This window comes from Taudactylus pleione, unplaced genomic scaffold (assembly GCF_031769625.1).
Source record: "Taudactylus pleione unplaced genomic scaffold, aTauple2 ptg000015l, whole genome shotgun sequence".
Lineage (NCBI taxonomy): Eukaryota > Metazoa > Chordata > Amphibia > Anura > Myobatrachidae > Taudactylus > Taudactylus pleione.
The window spans coordinates 6010524-6032584 of NW_028284417.1; the positions used below are offsets into that span (position 1 = coordinate 6010524).

Below are 22061 nucleotides of genomic sequence, written 5' to 3' on the forward strand. Positions count from 1 at the left end.
TGTGACAAGTAATTTGTACCCTCTATTAAGTAATCATAAGGAAAATGTTTATGATGCGGATGGTGAGCCTATTGTTATGTCTGCCATTTCCCATGCTGTACACATGTTAGATGCTCCACCACGACAAGCACAAGTGGTGCCGCCATCTTCATCAGTGATAGTACAGGAAGTGTTAACATCCACTGCACCCGTAAAGGAAGTTGTTAACCCTATACATAGCAGTAATAGACTAAACCCCTAGCCAGGTAATAAGGTCAAAAGTAGCAGTGCGGCCGGTCTGCATCCCATCCGGACAATAACTGTTCCAAAGGGGAATGCGGATGCGAACGATGTAGCGCCCACAAGGGAAGTAGCAGTGCATTGTCCTTGGACAAGAGCGGAGCTAAATTCCATAATGAATGATTTCCCCGATCCCAAAAAGGTATCAGCCAAATGTCAAAGATTTTTTAAAAATTTGGGTAGTTCTCACGAGCCAACTAATAAAGATTGGCGAGTGGTGTTCAGGACTTGTCTTCCACGCAATACCGGCGTGACAAAATTTATCACGGATTGTGTATTTGATGGAGATGTTCCCTTAACAGACAAAGTTAACCAAGGTAACATTTCCCGCATTGTAACTCAATTGGGTGTATATTTTCCAGTGGTAGTTAACTGGAGCAAAATTTTCACCATAAAACAAAGAGAGAGTGAATCTACAGAGGATTATTGTAACCGAGCTCTGCAGGCTATCACCCAGTACACTGGGTTAGAAGATATTAAAGATAGCACTCACCACAGGGGAATGATTGTCACTGTACTTATGGATGGTCTAAAAGAGAACCTAAAGACCAGAGTTCAGACCTCACAGCCTGGCTGGAGGGAAGTCACTGTAGACACCCTTATAGAATCCGCTATTGAACATGATAAGAACATCTCTAAAAAGAGAGAGATCCAGAGCGAGAAACTAATGGCTGTTAGTATTCAAGCTCTAGAATGAATGACTCTAACATCACAGCCAGCAGACACACCTGCACCTGCACAGCTACACGTCCTCACTAATCCTACACCACTGCAAACACAGCCCTACCCCAGTTATCACACACAACCACAACACCCATACTATCCACAACCACCATATCTCCCTCAATATACTTACCCATACCCACCACCTTTCCCTCCCGCTCAAGCCACACAGCAATCCTTTCATCCACCGCACTCATGAAAGTGTTTTAATTGCAACCAACTGGGGCATGTGAGTAGGAAATGTACGGTGAAGAGGGTAGGACCCCCTAACCAGGGAGTACCTGGATATCGCCATAAGGGATATACACAGAGACCAGTAAATGTCTAACAGACACCAGCTCCAATTGTGGCTGTAAATGCTGTATTGGAGAGTGCGAGTCAACGCTAGGGGTCAGGCCATACCTGTAGTCTACAGATAGTCAGGTTAACGGGAAGTACTAGGGAAGAACCGGTAATGATGGTTGATGTAGCTGGTACTAAATATCCTTTTCTTGCAGACACAGGGGCGACCAGGTCAGTGATAAAATCTCCCGTTAATTTACAGGTAACCAACGACACAGTACCAGTAATAGGCGTAATGGGTAAAGTGCAACATTATCCTTTAACAAAATCCACAGAGGTCACTATCGGGCCATTACATACCAGGCATTCTTTTCTCCTGGCAGCAGCGGTTCCTACTAACCTACTGGGAAGGAATTTGTTATGTAAGATGGGATGTGTCATATATTGTACCCCTGATGGTGTATTTTTAGATATCCCAGAGAGAGTTGCGCATGAGGTGAGGGATATGTTGGACACTCCCCAAAGGATAATATATCACTCTACCGGTTTAAGTGAAAATCCATCTCAGGTAGATCAAATGTTATCCTAAATTCCAGATTCGCTTTGGACCAAGGATGGAGAGGACACTGGATTAATGGCAAAAGTCACTGGATTAATGGCAAAAGTAAGTCCCGTAATGGTAAATTTAAAAAGCGGTAGGAAAGCTCCTAAAATTCCCCAGTACACATTAAAACAGGAGGTAGATTTAGGGGTTTATCCCATTATTGAGCGATTGTTACAGCAGGGAATTTTAGTTCGTACAGCTAGTGTAGCTAACAGTCCCATCTTTCCTGTAAAGAAGAGTGGTGGGAGGGGTTATAGGCTGGTACAAGACCTTAGAGGTGTTAATAAGGTGGTAGAGAGCCAATTTCCCATAGTGATAAATCCAGCTGTCATTCTCATGCAGATCCCACCAAATGCAACCCATTTCACTGTCATTGACCTCTGTTCTGCTTTCTTCTCTGTGCCTCTTCATCCTGACTGTCAGTACCTATTCGCCTTTACATACAGGGGTGTACAATACACATGGACACGATTACCCCAAGGTTTCATAGACAGCCCCAGTATCTTTTCCCAGGCCTTACATGACTGTTTACAATCTTTTCAACCTGCCAATGGATCTGTTCTAATACAATTTATGGACGATTTAGTGTTATGTTATGATTTGTTTATGTCATGTTTAAATGATACTAAACTTTTGTTGCTTCATCTCTCGCAAACAGGACACAAGGTTGCTAAGGACAAACTACAGCCATGCCAGTCCAGGGTTAAATATTTGGGACACTGCCTAACTCAGGGGTTATGACATTTCACAAACGACAGAATCCAGGCCACACAGAAAATGACACTGCCGCAGAACCAACAGCAAATTCGTACCTTCTTGGGAATGTGTGGATACTGCAGAATGTGGATCCCAGGTTTTTCTATTTTGGCCTTGCCATTACAGGACTTAGGACCTCATTCAGAGTCGGTTGCGAGCACCGATGCTCTCGTAACTGACTTGATGGTTAGGACTGCGCACGCGCAGCGGCTGCACTGCGCGTGCACAAGGCCCAGAGCGACAGAGAAACTGATGTTGATCGACAGCTGCCCCTGTTTGGTAGGCGGGCCGGGGCGGTGGTTTCCAAAATGGAGGCGTTCCTTCAGAACGCCTACCGTTTTGTGGGCGGCCGCAATGACATCATCAGTGATGTCAGTGGGGAGCTTCCTGCTCCATCAGAGCAGAAAGCTTCCTGGGGCTTACGAGTGCCCAGACCCAACCTTAGGGTCTGGTCTTAAGCCCAGATGGTCACGATCGTGATCACCATCGCGACCATCAACCTGGTCGGTCATTAAGCTGTGGGTGGTAACCCACAGCTTAACGATTGACAAGGAGGCGGCCGTTCAGGATACAAGCGGCCGCCCTGATTCAGTGCGACCGCTTGCAACTAACGACCGCCTCTGAATGAGGTCCTTAGTCTCTTCCTCAAAGCCTGATTGTGTCATACACACAGAGGAATCAGAGCAGGCTTTTCTTAATCTTAAGGATAGTCTGACAAAAGCACCTGCATTGGGAATTCCTGATTATGAAAAACCTTTTGATTTGTATTGTATGAAAGCTGATGGGTGTGCAGCAGGTGTCCTCACACAAAAACATGGTGATGCCAGTAGGCCCATAGCATACTACAGTGCACAATTGGACACTGTGGCAAGATCACTCCCAACGTGTTTAAAAAGTGTGGCAGCAACTGCTCTATTGGTCAGTAAGAGTGAGGATGTGGTACTAGGTCAAGATATGATTGTCTATACTCCCCATGCTGTATCTGCTTTGCTAAACTCTGCCCAAACCAGACATGTCTCCTCAGCTAGGTTCACAAAATGGGAACTAGCTTTAATAGCACCTGCAAACATCACCATCAAAAGGTGCAGTACGTTAAACCCAGCTACATATTTACCATATGTGCAACATGATGCACAAAGGGTGGAGAGAGGTGAGCCGCTGGCAACAGGTGAGTTCTGCAGGTATATTGATGCACATGATTGTATGGAATATCTGAATCAGACCTTTACTGAAAGACCTGACATACGGGATACACCTTTAGAAAATGTAGTTGTGACATTTTACACGGATGGGAGTTGTCATAGACAGAATGACACTGGAGAGTTATGCACAGGTTATGCTGTTGTAAATGATGACGACATCATAGAAGCCGAACCTTTAGGACCACCACACTCGGCCCAAGTGGCGGAACTTGTGGCACTAAAGAGAGCGTGTGAATTAGCAAAAGGTAAATCTGCTAATATCTATACTGAATGTATGCCTTCGGGGTAGTACACGATTTCGGTGCCTTATGGTGTCTGAGAAAATTTACGACAACAGCAGGCACACCAATTGCACATTCCAAACATATAAAAGGACTATTAACAGCAATCCAATTGCCAAAGGCAGTGGCAGTAATTAAGTGTAAACCCCATACATGTGAAGAAGATCCGGTGTCACTGGGCAACAACAGGGCAGACGAAGCTGCAAAATGGGCAGCAGGGTTAAAAATGAATGTACCAACTGAACAAATCATGACTTTCCAAACAATTGATATGCTGAAATTAATTGAGATGCAAAATTTGTGTTCTACTCAGGAAAAGTCAGTCTGGAGGTTCAAGGGATGTGGGCAAGAGTCCTCTGGCCTCTGGAGGGACAGACAAGGTAAGCCAGTGGCTCCCAAGGCATACTACCCCAGCCTGGCAAAGGCAGCGCACGGTCTGGCTCATTTGGGAAAGCAAGGTATGTGCAAATTGGTGAGAGCATACTGGTGCGCACCGGGTTTTTCTTCTCAAGCGGAAAAGAGAGCAATGTCCTGTCTGAACTGCTTGAGGAAAAACATTGAGAAAACAATCCCTATCGAACCATCCCACATTCCCCTGACTGACAGACCTTTCCAGGTAATACAAATTGATTTCATCCAATTACTACCCTGCAGGAATCTCAAGTATGTATTAGTGTGCTCTGATGTGTTTTCCAATTGGAACATACCCAGCTGCCACTAATACTGCTGCGTTCACTGCCAAGAAAATTGTTCAGGAGTTTGTGTGCAGATACGATATCCCTAAAATTATCGAGAGTGATAGGGGTACTTATTTCACAGGTCATGTTTTTCAAAATATGTTGACTTCATACCCCCTACCGACCGCAAGCCAGTGCCAAGGTGGAGAGGATGAACGGTACTATTAAAAACAAACTAAGTAAAATCATGGCAGAGACTGGACTAGGATGGCCAGAAGCATTACCGTTGGTCCTACATAGCATAAGGATCACTCCTAGACCCCCTCTAAATCTGTCCCCCTTTGAAATACTGTTTGGTAGACAACCTCATTTGATTATAAGTCCACAGGAAGATTTGAAAGGTAACAACGAGGTAACTGTAAGGTATCTTATAACAATGAGTAAACAGCTAAAACAGCAACAGCAGAAACTTAAATTGTTGTCCCATGATATGCCTGAAACAAACTGTCATGATGTTGAACCTGGAGAATATGTTATGATCCGAAATTTCTTGCGTTCAGGTTGTTTGACTGATCATTGCGAAGGTCCATATCAGGTGTTGCTGACGAGTACCACATTTTTGAAGGTGGCCGAGAGAGATACCTGGGTCCATTCCACTCACTGCAAGAAGGTCAACCAACGGGGGGGAAAACAAGGCGGAGATGAGGCTGATACGTGGACCTGTTGATCGCGAGCTTGTTCCGGGAGGGTTAAAAGGTTGCAGTGAGATATCTGAGCTAAAGAAATTTGCAGGTACTTGCTGCGGCAATGGACTGGTCTGCTGTGTTAATTTTTATATTCTCTTCCAGAGTTTCCATCATCCTGATTTGTTTGGGGATTTCTGGTTTCTGTGATGGGGGATGATAGAGGAGTTGGGAGCTGATGGTAAAATTGATGGAGTAGAGTCGAAAGGAGGAGTGCTATGCCAATCAGGGGAGTGTTTGACCAATCTTAGTACTGTAATTGATAAGAGATCTGCTATTTTGGATACTCGGGGACAGTGTGAAGGTCTATTGTCTGAGGATTATTGTGTGAGTGAGTCCGTAATTGATGAGAGATGCATCCAATGGTGTCAACCCAAGTATAATCAGTATTGGGGTGGGTATCCTTTAGAGGATTATCACACCATGGTGGGCAAAATTTTGAACCAAACTGACTGTTGGGTGTGCTCTCACGTCCCCCAAGGACAACATAATGTAGGATTAGTGCCCTTTCCGTTAGATATCTCTGAAATTTTAGAATTGCCAAAAGGGAAGAAACTGGATGGAAAATTTCTTAATACCAAACCACCCCATTTTAAGCTCCACCAGTACCAAGCAGATAAAACACTTTTATGTTTAAACATCACCAACTCCAATGAACCAGGGAGTTGGGAGGTGACGGGAATAATCAGACGATGACCTTCTCACAAAGAGCTGACCATGAGCCTATGAATTATGAACTATTATGCCAAATTAGGTCAAGTGGAAGACACTTCCGGTATAAATACACACTAAGTTCCACCAAAGAAATGGTTGGTAGAATACCAGAAGGGTACTGTGCTAAGGTTATACAACCAGAAACATGTATTTGCCAGATTGGAGAACCTAAGATAGGATTATTTGAGAGGGAAATGTGTTTAATGATAACGATGCATACTATTCCTTATGTTCTCCCCGATGATGTATATTTTATATGTGGAAGGAAAGCGTATAAGTGGCTCTCCCCGAGTTCCGAAGGTTTGTGTTATCTGGGAAGAGTAGTCCCAGAGGTTATGACCCTCACACATGATGAAATGCTTGGTATTCATAAATACACACCATCACCATATCTTCACACACAGTACGAACACAGGAGGCAAAAGAAATATGATACCTGGTGATGTGCATAAAGCCACACAGTTAATTAGTGAGACAACTGGCTTTCAAAGTTTTAGTAGCACTGGATCCCAGATATATCCAAGATCTTGCTAAATTGATAGATAATATCACCGAAATGTATGATGACACATTCAGGTATACAGGTACGGAGTTGCAAGTGTACAAGAAAGAATTGGTGCAACACAGACTAGTGTTAAATTATTTAACAGCTGTTACTGGAGGGTATTGTGTAACTTTGGCCACCCAATTTGGAGTAAAGTGTTGCACTTATGTCACAAATGATACCAGCGACCCCAAGGAGGTGATAGACTGGAAGATGGATGAAATTCTGCAGCTAAAATGGGAATTTCAAAAGAACCATAATGCTTCAGTGGCTGAAGTAGAGGAGAAGGTGGAGGAATGGGTTTCATGGTTGAACCCAGGGAAATGGTTCTCAAGTCTAGGAGAATGGGTCCAGGAAATGATTGCAAGTATAGGTAAACTCCTGATCCTCATACTGGTTGTCATCATAGTAATTGGCATATGTGTCAGGTGTGCTACTACTGTGTTGAAGTGTGGAAAATGTAAATATAAGGTAAACCGGAAGAACGAAATTATGATGGTGGTCGATAGTGACAATATGAATACTGAGGTAAATGTAGAACTGCATTACAACCCTGAACTAGGAAATATCATTGTATAATGTATTATATTTAGACATGCATAAAATACATTATTAAAAATGTTATTTTAAAACACCTTAAATAATGTAAGTCCCCACATCTTTCCCATGATCTCCCAGGATCCGCGGTGTGCGTATAAGGGTAGTTTTATGTTCCCTCTTAGAGACACATTATTGATGGATTAAGAACCACCTTATGCCATCCCTTAATATAACATTAAAATAATATGTCATAATGTAAGCCTAAAATAAATTTTTAAATCAGAGTATGATAGCATATTGTTTGCTATCAAATGGTGGACTGTCGAAGCCGGATAATTGGCTGAGACAAGATCAGTTTAAAATTTGATCTGCGTGACACCATTTTGCGAATGGCAATCAGACGCCGTTTTGCAACTGGCCGCCCAGCGCCATTTTAGTGAAACTCTCCACTATAAGTACATACGGCGATGCTATTATTTAGCGTCGTGCGATTTCCACGCAATAGAAAGAAGTTAAAAGTCCTCACCACAGACAGTCGCTAAAACATATAAACTAATTAGTTTAGGTTTTTAATTAGGTAATTAATTAGGTTTCTAATGCTGATGCCGGTATCTGGGCCCAGAGCGCGTGCGTATATAACAACTGTACCTTGGGTCTGTATGATTTATTTGCGCTAATTGTCTTTAGATCACAGCTGTTTTTATGTTGAATAATAACTTTTTGTGCTTTGGAACCACATTCAAAGTCTGAAGGCATTTATTTACAGTGTGACTCATTACGCTAAATTGCGACAATTCTAGAAGGTATAGGCAGGATCGCATAGAGGTTTTAAGTAGGTATCAATAACTGGTAGCTGACCGGCCCTGTAGTAGCAGTCATATGATTGTGATGTCAAAGGTATCTTGGATCTAGCATCAATCATAGTGGAGCTTTTTTTTGCAACGGCACATGCGCAGATGGGTCTGCTGGAAGAGGGTGACAGGGGGGAGGCAACGGGTGAGTCAGATTTTCTGCGCCAAGCGTATGGTGCTAAAACGTTAGGTGAATGATGACATCTGTTGGTGCTTCTGAAGAATACATAACATTTAACACTATATTCACTTATATTATATAACTAGTATTTTAGACCAGACATTTGCAGGGTAGCGAGCATCCAAAATGTATTTAAAACTTTGGATGCACGTCCAACCGGCACCTGGCATCTGCATTGTAAGTCATTGTTCACGTGGCGTGGATGTGCAGATAAAGTAATAGCGGTCAGCAGGCAAATAGCAGTTTGTGTGTGTATCACTTTGGGTCTGTTGTTAAGTGGGCCATTAGGTGGCCATATAGTTTCACCAAGAATTTTTTAAAAATGCTGCCTAGATGTTCCCATATTACTTGTGTCTGTAGAGTGGTGCTAATGACATAATTGACCTTCAGTTGCATAGACTGCACGTGTGTATTCTAGCCAGAGACGCAGAAAGGAGGGGAGGGGTGGGAAGTCCACCACCACTCCACTTCCCCCCTCCCCCTTACCTGTCAGCGGCAGTGTCTCGCCAGCTCGGCACATGCTGCTGTTTGCTGGGCTGCGGTGAGTACAGGGAGGCTGCTGTCGCTGATCAGCAGCAACAGTCTCTCCTCTGGATGTGTGGGAGAGAAAAAGGGGGAAGCGATCGCACTGACCATGCCCCCCCTTCCTCGATCTGCACCTAGCAATCCTCCTAGAGCCAGCCCTGGTCAGTGGCTATGCCTCTTTTAAGAAACCATAAAAAAAAAAAACAGTGTTTGCTGCGTCACATCACCATTGTGCCCCTCAGCACAATGGTGATGTGACACAGCAAAAACTGGTTTTTTTTATGGTTTCTTAAAAGAGGCATAGCCACTGACCAGGGCTGGCTCTAGGGGTGTTCAACCAGTGCGGTCAAACAGGGGCGCCACCCATAGAGGGCGCACCCCTCCCCAACATCCCAATTTCAGCGGGACAGTAATGTCCCGCTGTTCCACCTGTGGGCCGAAGTGGCCCGTGGGTGGTCTAATCAGGAGGTTGGGGATCCCCACCGCCACAGCTGTGCGGTGGTGCCGGACCCCTGGAGTGTGAATGGATGGTGCGCGTATGTCCTGTATTCATATAAAGGAGAGAAGCGAATGATGTGCCGTGGCACATGCTTACCAATGTAACATATTATAGAGTTTTCCCAGGATACCTTTCACTTTCTCCAGCTGCTTCTGCAAAAGCCTGATGAGGGGAATGACCTGACTCAAGCTGGCAGTGTCTGAACTGACTTCACGTGTGGCAAGTTCGAAGGGCTGGAGAACCTTGCACAACACGGAAATCATTCTCCACTGAGCTTGAGTCAGGTGCATACCCCCTCCTTTGCCTATCTCATAGGTGGATGTATAGGCTTGAATGGCCTTTTGCTGCTCCTCCAACCTCTGAAGCATATAGAGGGTTGAGTTCCACCGCGTCACAACCTCTTGCTTCAGGTGATGGCGGGGCAGGTTCAAGAGTGTTTGCTGGCGCTCCAGTCTTTGGCACGCAGTCGCTGAATGGCGAAAGTGGCCAGAAATTTTTCGGGCCACCCAAAGAGTCTCCTGCACGCCCCTGACGCTTTTCAGAAAATTCTGCACCACCAAGTTTAATGTGTGAGCAAAACATGGGACGTGCTGGAATTTGCCCAGATGTAATGCCCGCACAATATTGGTGGCGTTGTCAGATATCACAAATCCCCAGGAGAGTCTAAGTGGGGTAAGCCACTGGGCGATGATTTCCCTCAGTTTCTCTAAGAGGTTGTCGGCGGTGTGCCTCTTACTGAAACCGGTGATACACAGCGTAGCCTGCCTTGGAACAAGCTGGCGTTTCTGAGATGCTGCTACTGGTGATGCTGCTGTTGTTGCTGCGTAAGGTGATACATCTACCCAGTGGGCTGTCACAGTCATATAGTCCTTAGTCTGCCCTGTTCCACTTGTCCACATGTCCGTGGTTAAGTGGACATTGGGTACAATCGCATTTTTCAGCACACTGAGGACACTTTTTCTGACATTTCTGTACAGTCTTGGTATCGCCTGCCTAGTGAAGTGGAATCTAGACGGGATTTGGAACCGGGGACACACTACCTCCATCAATTGTATAAATCCCACTGCACCAATGGCGGATACCGGACGCACGTCTAACACCAACATAGCAGTCAAGGCCTCAGTTATAAGTTTTGCTTCAGGATGACTGCTGTCGTACTTCATCCTCCAAGCTAAGGACTGTTGGAGGGTCAATTGTTTAGTAAAAGTAGTGGTGTTCCTACTTCCTCTCTGGGATGATGAACGACTCCCAGCAGCAGCAACAGCAGCGGCAGCAGGAGGTGTAGCAATGCAGGATCCTCCGGAGGAATCCCCGATAGGAGAGTCAGTCATGCCAGTGACATGGCCTGCAGGACTACTTCCGATCCTGACTAAGGAGGAAATTGACGAGGAGGGAGTTGACGGTGTGGTTTGCAGGCGCTTGGATACAACAGGACAACGGGATTTAGGTGTCCCTGGACTGCTTACGGTCTTAGCCAAAGTTTCTGAACTTGACAGTAACTTATTATGAACGCGCTGCAGGTGCCGTGTAAGGGAGGATGTTCCTTGGTGGTTAACGTCCCTACCCCTACTTATTTCACCTTTACATATGGTACATATGGCAAGACAGTTGTTGTCCGGATTTGGATAGAAATATTGCCAGACCAAAGAGGTGGAATGTTTGGTCTTCTGCCCAGGCATGACCGTGATGGGCTTTTTCATCCCACGGACAACAACTGTCTCCCCCGGAGCCTGATTTAAACAAACCACATCACCATCAGAATCCTCCTCGCCAACTTCCTCCTCAGTGCCAGCTACACCAGTATCCACATCCTGTTGTACTTCAACAGTGACATCTTCAATTTGCATATCAGCAAGTGGACTGTGGGTGCTCCTTTCAGCACTTGCAGGGGGCGTGCAAATGGTGGAAAGAGCCACCTCTTCCCATCCAGTGCTGGGAAGGTCAGGCATCGCAACCGCCACCACACTTGGACTCTCCTTGGGGATTTGTGATATCTTCTTAGAACGCACAGTTCTTCGCTGTGCTTTTGCCAGCTTAACTCGTTTGATTTTTTTAGCGGGAGGAGCGCTTCCATCGTCATGTGAAGCTGAACCACTAGTCATGAACATAGGGAAAGGCCTTAGCCGTTCCTTGCCACTCCGTGTCGTAAATGGCATATTGGCAAGTTTACGTATCTCTTCAGATGATTTAAATGTTTTTTTCAAGGTCATTTTCCTGAACTTTGTCATTTGGGATTGTATGTGCCCTCTACTATGACATTGGGCATCGGCCTTGGCAGACGACGTTGATGGCATGTTATCGTCTATGTCATGACTAGTTGCTTGATCTTTCCCTATTTTATTTTTATCGGAGAAAGTTTGGTCCTCCATTTATGTTATATTGATATGTACGTGCGGCTAAGGCGCACACAAATACAGAAAATAATTTTTTATTTTTGTTGGAGACTAGTGCACTTTGTGGGTTACACCACCCTTTAAGAAATGAGCCAGCCGGCCCTTTACTTATGGGACACAGGCGCACGCTTGGCGCTGCTCCTTTGTTGATGCACGTGCAGCTACAGCCCACACAATTCACAAACACAGAAAATATTTTTTTATTTTGTTTGGAGTGCCCTTTGGGGGTTACAGCACCCTTTAACGGACAAGCCAGCTGGCCCTTTATTTATGGGACACAGGCGCACGCTTGGCACTACTTTGTTGATGCACGTGCGGCTACTGCGCACACAATTCACAAACACAAAAAAATATATATTTTTATTTTGTTTGGAGTGCCCTTTGGGGGTTACAGCACCCTTTAGCGGTCAAGCCAGTCGGCCCTTTACCTATGGGACACAGGCGCACGCTTGGCGCTGCTCCTTTGTTGATGCACGTGCAGCTACAGCCACACAATTCACAAACACAGAAAATATTTTTTTATTTTGTTTGGAGTGCCCTTTGGGGGTTACAGCACCCTTTAACAGACAAGCCAGCCGGCCCTTTATTTATGGGACACAGGCACAAGCTTGGCACTACTTTGTTGATGCACGTGCGGCAACTGCGCACACAATTCACAAACACGGAAAAAATATATATTTTTTTGCACTTGGGGGGAGCATCCCTGATGGACAGAGCACCACCTGGACAACATTACAGCACCCCTTTAGGACTGGGACACTGCACAGGACTTTGGAGTGGACACAGCCCCTATGGACAACAGCAGCACAGCACAGCACAGCACAACACTACACTACACTACACAGCCCAGCCAGCCCTAACTCCCACCCTCCCTCTTCACTGTCCACAGCCGAGTGAGAAAATGGCGCCGACGCGGGTACCTTATATAGGATCCAAAACCCGCGAGACCCGGAAGGTGGGATGATGACATTTTACCTCGATTTCAGATCCGAGTCAGGCGGGAAAAGTCGAGCCTGACTCGGATCGGCCTCGGATCGGGGGGGCTCGGATTTCAGAAATCCGAACCCGCTCACCCCTAATATACACACACAGGACCTTATTCAGAGTCTCTCGCAAGATGCGATTGCTCGCTGGCAAAAAGGGTCCGGATATTGTAATGAAGTGCTCGCACTGCGTCTCGTAAGGACGCCCACTATGTTTTAGCGAGCTACGGCAAAGTGCGCTCGCAAGTGTCTAAAGATGCCCCCTTGCCACTCGCAACAGACGTCATCTCCTGGAAATGAAGGATTGATCAGGACCATCGAGAGCCTTAGCCTGCCGCAAGCACTGCGATCAGTGCTAGCTGAAATACATTCAGGTGACGTGTACCATGACGCTACTTTGTAAGTTATGCACGCCCTTTAAACGGTGTTTTGGTGGCCTGACATGCCTGCGTTCACACAACCACTCCCCCGTTCAGAAGCACCTTACCCTGTTACCACCCACAAACGGCCTTTCCTTTGCTCGCAAGCCGTGCAAGCGACGGATTTTGTGATTGCAAGGACTCGTACGCACATGCGCACAACGAAGTGCACGCATGCGTGGTCTGTTAACATTGGCCGCGTACAAGCGAGCGGCCTTTTGCGAGAGACTCTGAATGAGGTCCGCAGTGTATATAAATATGTGACAAACTGGGGGAGATGAGAGGAAAGGGGGAAGAACAGGGGAATACAGGAGGAAAAGGGGAAGAACAGAGAGACGGGAGGAACGGGGAAGTGAAAGAAAGACGGAATTAAAGGGGCAAGAACAGAGAAAGATGGAAAGATAGGGGGAAGAACAGAGAGAAACATGAGAAGTTGGGGAAAGAAGAAAGGTAGACAGGAGAAGCTGGGGGGAATATAAAGCCCTACACAATAATAGTGACTTGGCGAATAAATGCATTTATAATATATGTTAGAGGTGGTGATAGGGGACGTCTACTGTTGCAAAAGGAATGTAGATGGATACATGGGCTGAATACTGTGTATTCATATGGGCTTAATGAGATAATGTCTTTTTCATGTTTTCTGTAAATTAGCTCATTCTTCCTCCCTGCTCTAATTTATCTGTAAGAGAGTATTGATTACGTTTGCCTCTATTTAATGTTTGGTGTACATTATTGCTGGCTTTCTTGGTTCGTTTATGGACCAATACCAGGTCATTTCCCGTTATTTATGTTCTTCTGTACTCTGCCTTATTGTGTCCAGGTTACTTGTATCTCAACATATCTTCAAGTATTTATTTATATTTTTATTCACACACAGGGTTTGTTTTGACCTGCGCTGTTTATGTGCATTGCTATGGTGATGGGTCCCGCTTCTGACACACGCCCCCCGGCTGGTGCCGCAACACTGGTGCCTGGGCGCAGGTGATGACGTTGTGGATGCCTGACGGAGGGAGCGTGGAGGTGTTGCATGGGTGAGTTGCTATTTATATGTTTATCTTATTGTGTATCAGTGATGATGTCTTGATAAAAGAGGTTAAAGTCCTCTAAAACGTTGACTTACACTTGGAGTGTGGATGATTTATTTCTTCATTTATATCTGGAGTGCCTTTCAGACTTTGCTATTGTTATTTATGCAGTCCCAGGACTGCTGGAAGAGCACCCAGTATCTACCACTACAATAGGAGTGCCGGGCGTAAAATTATAATATAGATATACATATATACACATACATACATACATATACACGCACACACATACACACACACAGCGGGTAAAATAAGTATTGAACACATCAACATTTTTCTCAGTAAATATATTTGTAATAGGACTATTGTAATGACATTTTCACTAAATGTCAGCAACAACCCATGCAAAGAAATTAAACCATGGGATGTCCATAAATTAAGTTATGTGTAATAATGATACAGGGAAAAAGTATTGAACACATGAAGAAAGGGAGGTGCAAAAAGGCATGGAATGCCAAAACACCAGCTTAAATCTATCAGTAATTAGAAAGCAATCCTATCCTGTGTCAGTGCAAATTAATATAAGCTGGTTCAGTCCCAACTGATGACCTATAAAAAGGTGTTTCATTCCAAGGTGACACACAAGAAACATCTCATGATGGATAAAAACAAAGAGCTCTCTCAAGACCTTCGCAACCTTATTGTTACAAAACATACTGATGACATTGGTTGCAGAAGGATTTCTAAACTTCTGAATGTTCCAGTGAGCACTGTTGGGGGTCATAATCCGGAAGTGGAAAGAACATAATTTCACCATAAATCGGCCACGACCAGGTGCTCCTCGCAAGATTTCTGACAGAGGAGTGAAAATAATTATCAGAAGAATTGTCCAAGAACCAAGGACCACTTGTGGAGAGCTTCAGAAAGACCTGGAATTAGCAGGTACAATTGTTTCAAAGTAAACAATAAGTAATGCACTCAATCGCCATGGCCTGTATGCACGCTCACCACGCAAGACTCCATTGCCGAAGAAAAAGAATGTTGAAGCTCATTTAAAGTTTGCTGCACAACATTTGGACAAGCCTGTGAAATACTGGGAGAATACAGTCTGGTCAGATGAGACCAAAATGGATGCCATAATACACACCATGTTTGGAGGAGAAATGGCACTGCACATCACCCCACAAACACCATACCAACATTGAAGTTTGAAGGTGGGAACATCATGGTGTGGGGCTGTTTTTCAGCATACAGTACTGTCATACTTCATATAGTTGAAGGAAGGATGAATTGAAAAATGTAACGAGACATTCTTAATAAAAATCTGCTGCCATCTACCAGGATTCTGAAGATGAAAGGAGGGTGGACATTTCAGCAAGACAATGATCCCAAACACACAGCTAAGGACACTCTCAATTGGTTTCAGAGAAAGAAAATAAAGCTGCTAGAATGGCCCAGTCAATCACCTGACTTGAATCCAATTGAAAATCTATGGAAAGAACTAAAGATCAGAGTTCATAGGAGAGGCCCACAGAACCTTCAAGATTTGAAGACTGTGTGGAAGAATGGGGCAAAATCACACCTGAGCAATGCATGAGACTAGTTCTACATATAGGAGGAGTCTTGAAACTGTCATTACCAACAAAGGCTTTTGTATGAAGTATTAAATAAATCATACTTGCCAGCTCTCCCTCATTGTCAGGGAGACTCCCTGAAATAGCAGCAATCTCCCTGTCTCCCTGAAGAGTCTATCAATCTCCCTCATTTCACTTTACCCCCATTATGACACTGTTATATAAAAGAAAAAAGAGATATATACATTCAAATGGGATCATTAGTATAATTTCCCTGCATTGGTTATAAGGCACAATGATCCCTATGGCTACATACATTTTCTGAGAAGTTTCAGTGTGTTTTCATCAACAAGTAGATCTTACTAACTGCTTTGGGGCTCATTTACATGTGGATGTAAATCAATTTTATGATACGTCTCTCAGATGTAGCAGTACACGCCCACTTTACCGCTGGGCTCATAGGTGCTGCTTTCACAATCTCCCTGAAACGCTTTTTCAAAAGTAGGCAAGTATGAAATCTCAGTAAGCGTGTTCAATACTTTTTCCCTGTGTCATTTCACATTATTACACATAACTTAATTCATGGACATCTATGGTTTGATCTCTCTGCATATATGGATTGCATGGGTTGTTGCTAACAATTTCATTACAGTATTTGCTTAGAAAAATGTTTTCAATACTTCTTTTACAAGCTGTATGTATGTATGTATATATATTTTTTTTTATGCCGGCAGTACTACTTGTGTGCAATATACTTAGTCAGTAACACAGATGCCTTCCCCGCTGGGCTCCCCCATAGTCGCAATACACACTCTAGTTGGGCAGCACTCCATGCAGGAAGAGTAAACAGCACACCGGTTCTCTATCTATCCTAATACACAGAGTCTATGGCCCTGATTCAGAGCCGGATGCTCTGACCAGAGCACTCGCTCTGAATCAGGGCCTACCTCCATTAATATGGAGCGTCCTCCTGGACGCTCGTATAGCTGTGGGTCACCACCCACAGCATATACGAGCGTGCAAAATGATGGTCGCGATGGTCTTGACCATCGCGACCATCGAAACTGCGAGCAAAAGCCTGCGGTTGGGTTTTTCAACCACAAGGCCAGGAGTGATTTTGGCTCTATCAGAGCCAAAATCACTCCCACTGACATCACTAGTGATGTCAGTGGGGCCGGCTTCAGACGGTAGGCGTTCCCTTGGGAACGCCTCCGTCTGGCAGGCACGCCCCCGGCACGCCCACCAAAGGGGGCGTGCTGTCAGTCACCATCGACAGCACGCCCCCTTTGATGAGACACTCCGAGCGAAGGAAAGTCCTTCGCTCGTCGGGTCTCGCGCATGCACACGACGGAGCTCCCTCCGTCGTGCGCATGCGCAGTGGGGACCATCGACCCACTTGCGATCAGACAGCCGCTCGCGAGTGGGTCTGAATGAGGGCCTATATACACAGTGTATATGCGAGTGTTATTTAGCACTCTATAAAAAAAAATTTGCAGTAAAACGAAAGGCCCCCATACATCAGAGATTGATTGTGTATAAAAATCTTTCCCTTTTTCAATCGATTGCAGTTGCAGAATTGCCACAATCGATTGAAAAAGGGAAAGATTTTTATACACAATCGATTGCAAATTGCACGATTGCTGCAATCAATTGCTGATGTATGGGGGCCTTTACATAGATTGCTGCCTGTGATGGGTCATGTTGCTGCAGGTGATTTCATACACAGCAGATCAGAGTGGATGTCTCCTGCAGTTCCCACATCACATGGAAGATAGAGATGGGGGCTGGCTATAGACAGAATACACACAAGCAGACAGATTGCATGCATCACGAGGGCCAAACTGGGTGGAGGTGAGGAGCGGGAAGTGCAACCCTGCTGCCATGGAGACTGGTGCCCTCCAGACAGGAAGCAAATCATTTTCATGCCTGCCACTAATTGCCAGAACAGCCATAGGTAGCACTGGACATATTTCCTTAACAAAACAAAAAAGACAAAGTAAAAACGCCTTTATCTGCCACATGTTGGAACCAGTCCACCAGCATAAGCAGATTATGGTCCCCTCCCTCCCGAGTCCGCCACTCTCCCTGCGCTGTCAGATCTCAGAAGCAGATAGTGTGGCCACATAAGGTAAGGGGAAGGCGCCCTGACCGACACCAGAAAAGCATGAGGCCAGGACAGTGGAGCATGGATGGCGCCTCTACAGCTAGGTACCTTTCTGCAATACATCCCCCGCTTACCACTTTGTACCGGCCCCGCACTGCGCCCCCAATGGGGTGGCGCCCCCGTTCAGCCACACTGGTTGAATGTCCTTTGAGCCGACCCTGCTTCACTCTGTGTACTGCTATATACAACCATTACACTGCCCTCACAACATGGTACCGTGAACAACTCTATTGAGCATGCACAGGTCTCCGGTAACATGGCATCATCGCCTTGGTATCGGTGACACCTCTACTTGGCATATCTTTGGGAAAATTACCACTGCACCATTTTCCCGTTGATTTGCACTGCTACTGCAGCACAGACGCAAGACCCAGGGGCTCGTGTTCATGGCACACCCTGCACCCACTATAGATATGCTAATGCACACACACCATATGCATGAGGATAATGTGTGCACAGCACATTCCATGAAAAGGCAACAGCAAGACAACTGCACATATGTGAAGTAAAATTCAGGTCTGACGGCTGTAATTTAGGTGTTTTTTTAGTTTAAGCAGGGGTGTATTTATAATGGGTGCACATGGGCCCTTGGGTCGGGGGGGGCACACACTGCACCCATATGTTTTAATACTTACTCCTCTGAAGTCCCACGGCGGGCTGTAGCGCTGGATAAAAAACCTGAAATATAGCCGCCACCGCCATTTTTCCGGTGTTATGTGCATGCGCACTAGGGAAATTGCTAAGCAAATGGCGGCCGCGCCATTTTCCCGGTGACCTGCGCATGCACAGTAGACTCTGGGCACACTCTAGTGCCCAGAGTTTACTGCTGCGGTGACGCGGCCGGCCGCCAGGGAGGGAGGAGGGGGCCCGGGACGGAGAATGCACATGGGTCCCCTCCTCTTTTAAGACGCCTCTGAGTTTAAGATACATAACATCTCATCTGGTTGGAACCCCAGGGTAGGGTAGAAAATGAGACAGGAGGGCACTTTTGTGTTAATAAATGATAGCCAGCACTGAAAGGTTGTTGGAGTCTCTAAAATTGCTGTAATTAATCAATTGCACTGCAATAAGGAAACACATAGCCGTTCCTTATGTCAGTCTATCCCTGTAATCCTCTCCATAATAGCTTCTTTTAGATATGTAACTTCAGTACCATGAGCCAAATTTACTTTATTTGCACCCTACTACCCTCAAGGCGAATACTTGTCAGCCTTCCACTGATGTAACATTATTGTTCATATATCTGATAGTCATTAAACAATCTGTATTGTATGGTACAAGTACAATAGGTACTTTTAAGAATATACACATTTCATAAACAAACAAACAAAAACTGTTGGGACTTACCTGAGATTACATCTTTAATAAGTTTTCTAAATTGAGAAATTACTTTTTGGGATAAAATGTTTCCATCATCATCTGTGTATTGTTCCATAAAATCTACTGGACTCCGTTTACATGTCAGTGTGTAGAAAGCACCAGTCTTGTCAAACTCAGTCAAGGCAACCCTTTGAGGGATTGGTATTCTCAGCATGATATCAAATTCATTTGGCTTTGAAATCTAAAGTAAGGATAGGAGAACTATTTAGCCTTCTCATAACTGCTCAGTTTTTTATATTTATACACAGCATAGGCAAATGCAGGGGGGGTTTCAGTCTGCCTGGAAACCCCTCAGCCCACACCTTGACCACAATAGAAATAGTAATATAATAGAATTTGACAAGTGCTGCATGTTATTCTCAGTATCACAAATGAAATAATTAGCACTACCTTTTAACATGTATCAGCTAGTAATAAATAACCTGTGCACCAACTAGGAGATCTGGAAAACATTCACTGTTAGGGACGTGCTGCTATAGAGCCCAATATGTACATATATGTCCAGGGCAGTGCTAGGTTATTCTGCTGCTCCCAGACTCCCGGACTTTCTCTAATACTCTGGGATGGTGCGAACATTTAAAATAAAACCATTCAGTTCAGGCAGGATGGCCATACTGCCACATTTAATGGTTTATTGTGATCACTGGTCCTGTATATGCTGGAATTATGACACACAATACACTTTGCATGACGCATATTAAAGCTGGTTAGGTGGTAAGTATACCCTCTTCTTGGACTGGCTACACTCACTCTAAAATCAAGCATTTGGAAATCCCCCTCTAGAAATCCTGTGTTTGCCACTGCACAGTAAATATGAGCATACTTGCAGACTTTTCCAGAATGAACTGCTTCGCTGCTGAGGGTTTTTTCACCTGTGTGCTGAGGTACAACTAGGCCTATCATTTTATAAACTACTAGACCATATTAATTGAGGGACCACTTTTTTTTTTTTTTAGCACAGATGGTGTAATGGTTAGCCTTACTGCCTCACAGCACTGAGGTCTTGTGTTTGATCCCCAGCACGACCCTAACTGTGTGGTGTTTGTAGGTTTTCCCTGTACCTGCGCGGGTGACCACCGGGTGGTCCTTATTTCTCCCACACTCCAAAAATATACTGGTATGTTAAAAAAAAAAAAAAAAAAAGTGTTTGTGTACTAATTCAGTCATTGCCTGGTGATCACCAGAAAATAGCTACTAAGGGGTGTCAAAGTCAAATAATTGGTTATGATCGTTGTACAATTATTGTCTGACAATCTAATAGTCTATGGTCTGATGATGTGTTTCCGCGACGCTACTTTGCATTGTGCAATCCGATGCGCTAAACTGCGTATTGACAACACACACTGATGAACATAACCCAAACACATATAAATGTATATATATTTATATACACGGATGCTCATATGCGTATGCACATACTTACACGTGGACGCTCATTTGTATATAGTCACATGCATACCGACACATCTTTGCCATTTCAACACACAGACGCACATATGCGGACGCATATGTGCAAGATGGTTCCCATTCACAATAGTTACTAACCAGAGTTATTAAAGGTATTTTAAAAAAAATAATGATATAATATGTACTTAAAAGGAGATCTAAAGTTTAGAGCATAGTGGACATGTCATGTTTGGTATACTAAATCCCTGTTTATTTGCAGACTCCCATTCCTATCGGTAAAGGAGTTGCATCTTGCATCTGCTAGTTATCAATGATAGGGAGTTATTGCATTGAATGTTAGTATCTATATGCAGTGTTGTAACCCGTATTAACCAGTTGTTCGGTGGGAAACTACACAAAGAGACCGTTGGAGAACTGAGACATGCACCTGATGACACCGTATGAATCAACCAATGACCAGATAATCCAGAAGCAAGAACCATTGGAAACCTGTAAACTAGTACTCTAACGTAGAACTCTGTAAGGTATATAAACTGCGTCCCGATTCCACTGTTCAGACATCCTCTTTGATGATCACAGACTTTTGGATTGATGTATACTGGGACCAGTGCGCATGTGTATGTATTGGCTTGTACTATTATTGATTGCTTTTTACTCTAATTGTTAAATCTTTCACTGTGTTACTTTTTCATTACATAATAACTTTTTGTGCTTTGGAACCACACGATTGGACTGGAAAGCAATTCATTCTTAAGCGACTTGCAGCGCTAAATAGCGACTAGCGACTATTAGGAATCAATAGATGGGGGCTTGGCCTTGAGGTCACGCTACCGGAAATTACTCAAAGTGATGACTGGATTTCGACTCCTCAACAAAGGGTGGACTCGTCACATACGGGTAAGAATGCAATGTGTTTTAAACCTGTTTTGTGACATCGAATATCCATTCTTTGGGTGATCTAAGAAGCGCTGATTAGAATCCAGGGACAAGAGAGAAAAGTCTATTTCTGTTATTGTCACTTTTGCACTGCAATAGGCGATTTGCAAATAGCGGCTGCGTCTTCCCTGTATTGATGCCACATGTTTAAACAATTGTTGTAATAGATAGTCTTGTATCACTTGTTAAAATCCTCTGAATTGGTATTGCCACTAGGGAAAGCATTTTTATTAGGGGTGAGCGGGTTCGGATTTCTGAAATCCGAACCGCCCCGAGCCCCCCCGATCAGAGTCCGATCCGAGTCAGGCTCGACTTTTCCCGCCTGACTCGGATCTGAAATCGAGGCAAAACGTCATCATCCCGCCTTCCGAGTCTC

The 22061-nt window shown here is 44.6% G+C and overlaps 1 protein-coding gene across 1 annotated transcript in view; it reads right to left on the reverse strand.

Moving 5' to 3' along the window:
• LOC148542089 (cyclic GMP-AMP synthase-like) overlaps positions 1–22061 on the reverse strand; it is a 126869-nt gene that overhangs the window by 51014 nt on the left and 53794 nt on the right. The window contains exon 2 of the mRNA XM_088470524.1: positions 19310–19523. Within this exon, the coding sequence (XP_088326650.1) occupies positions 19310–19523 (214 nt within the window). The remainder of the gene's footprint in view (positions 1–19309; positions 19524–22061) is intronic.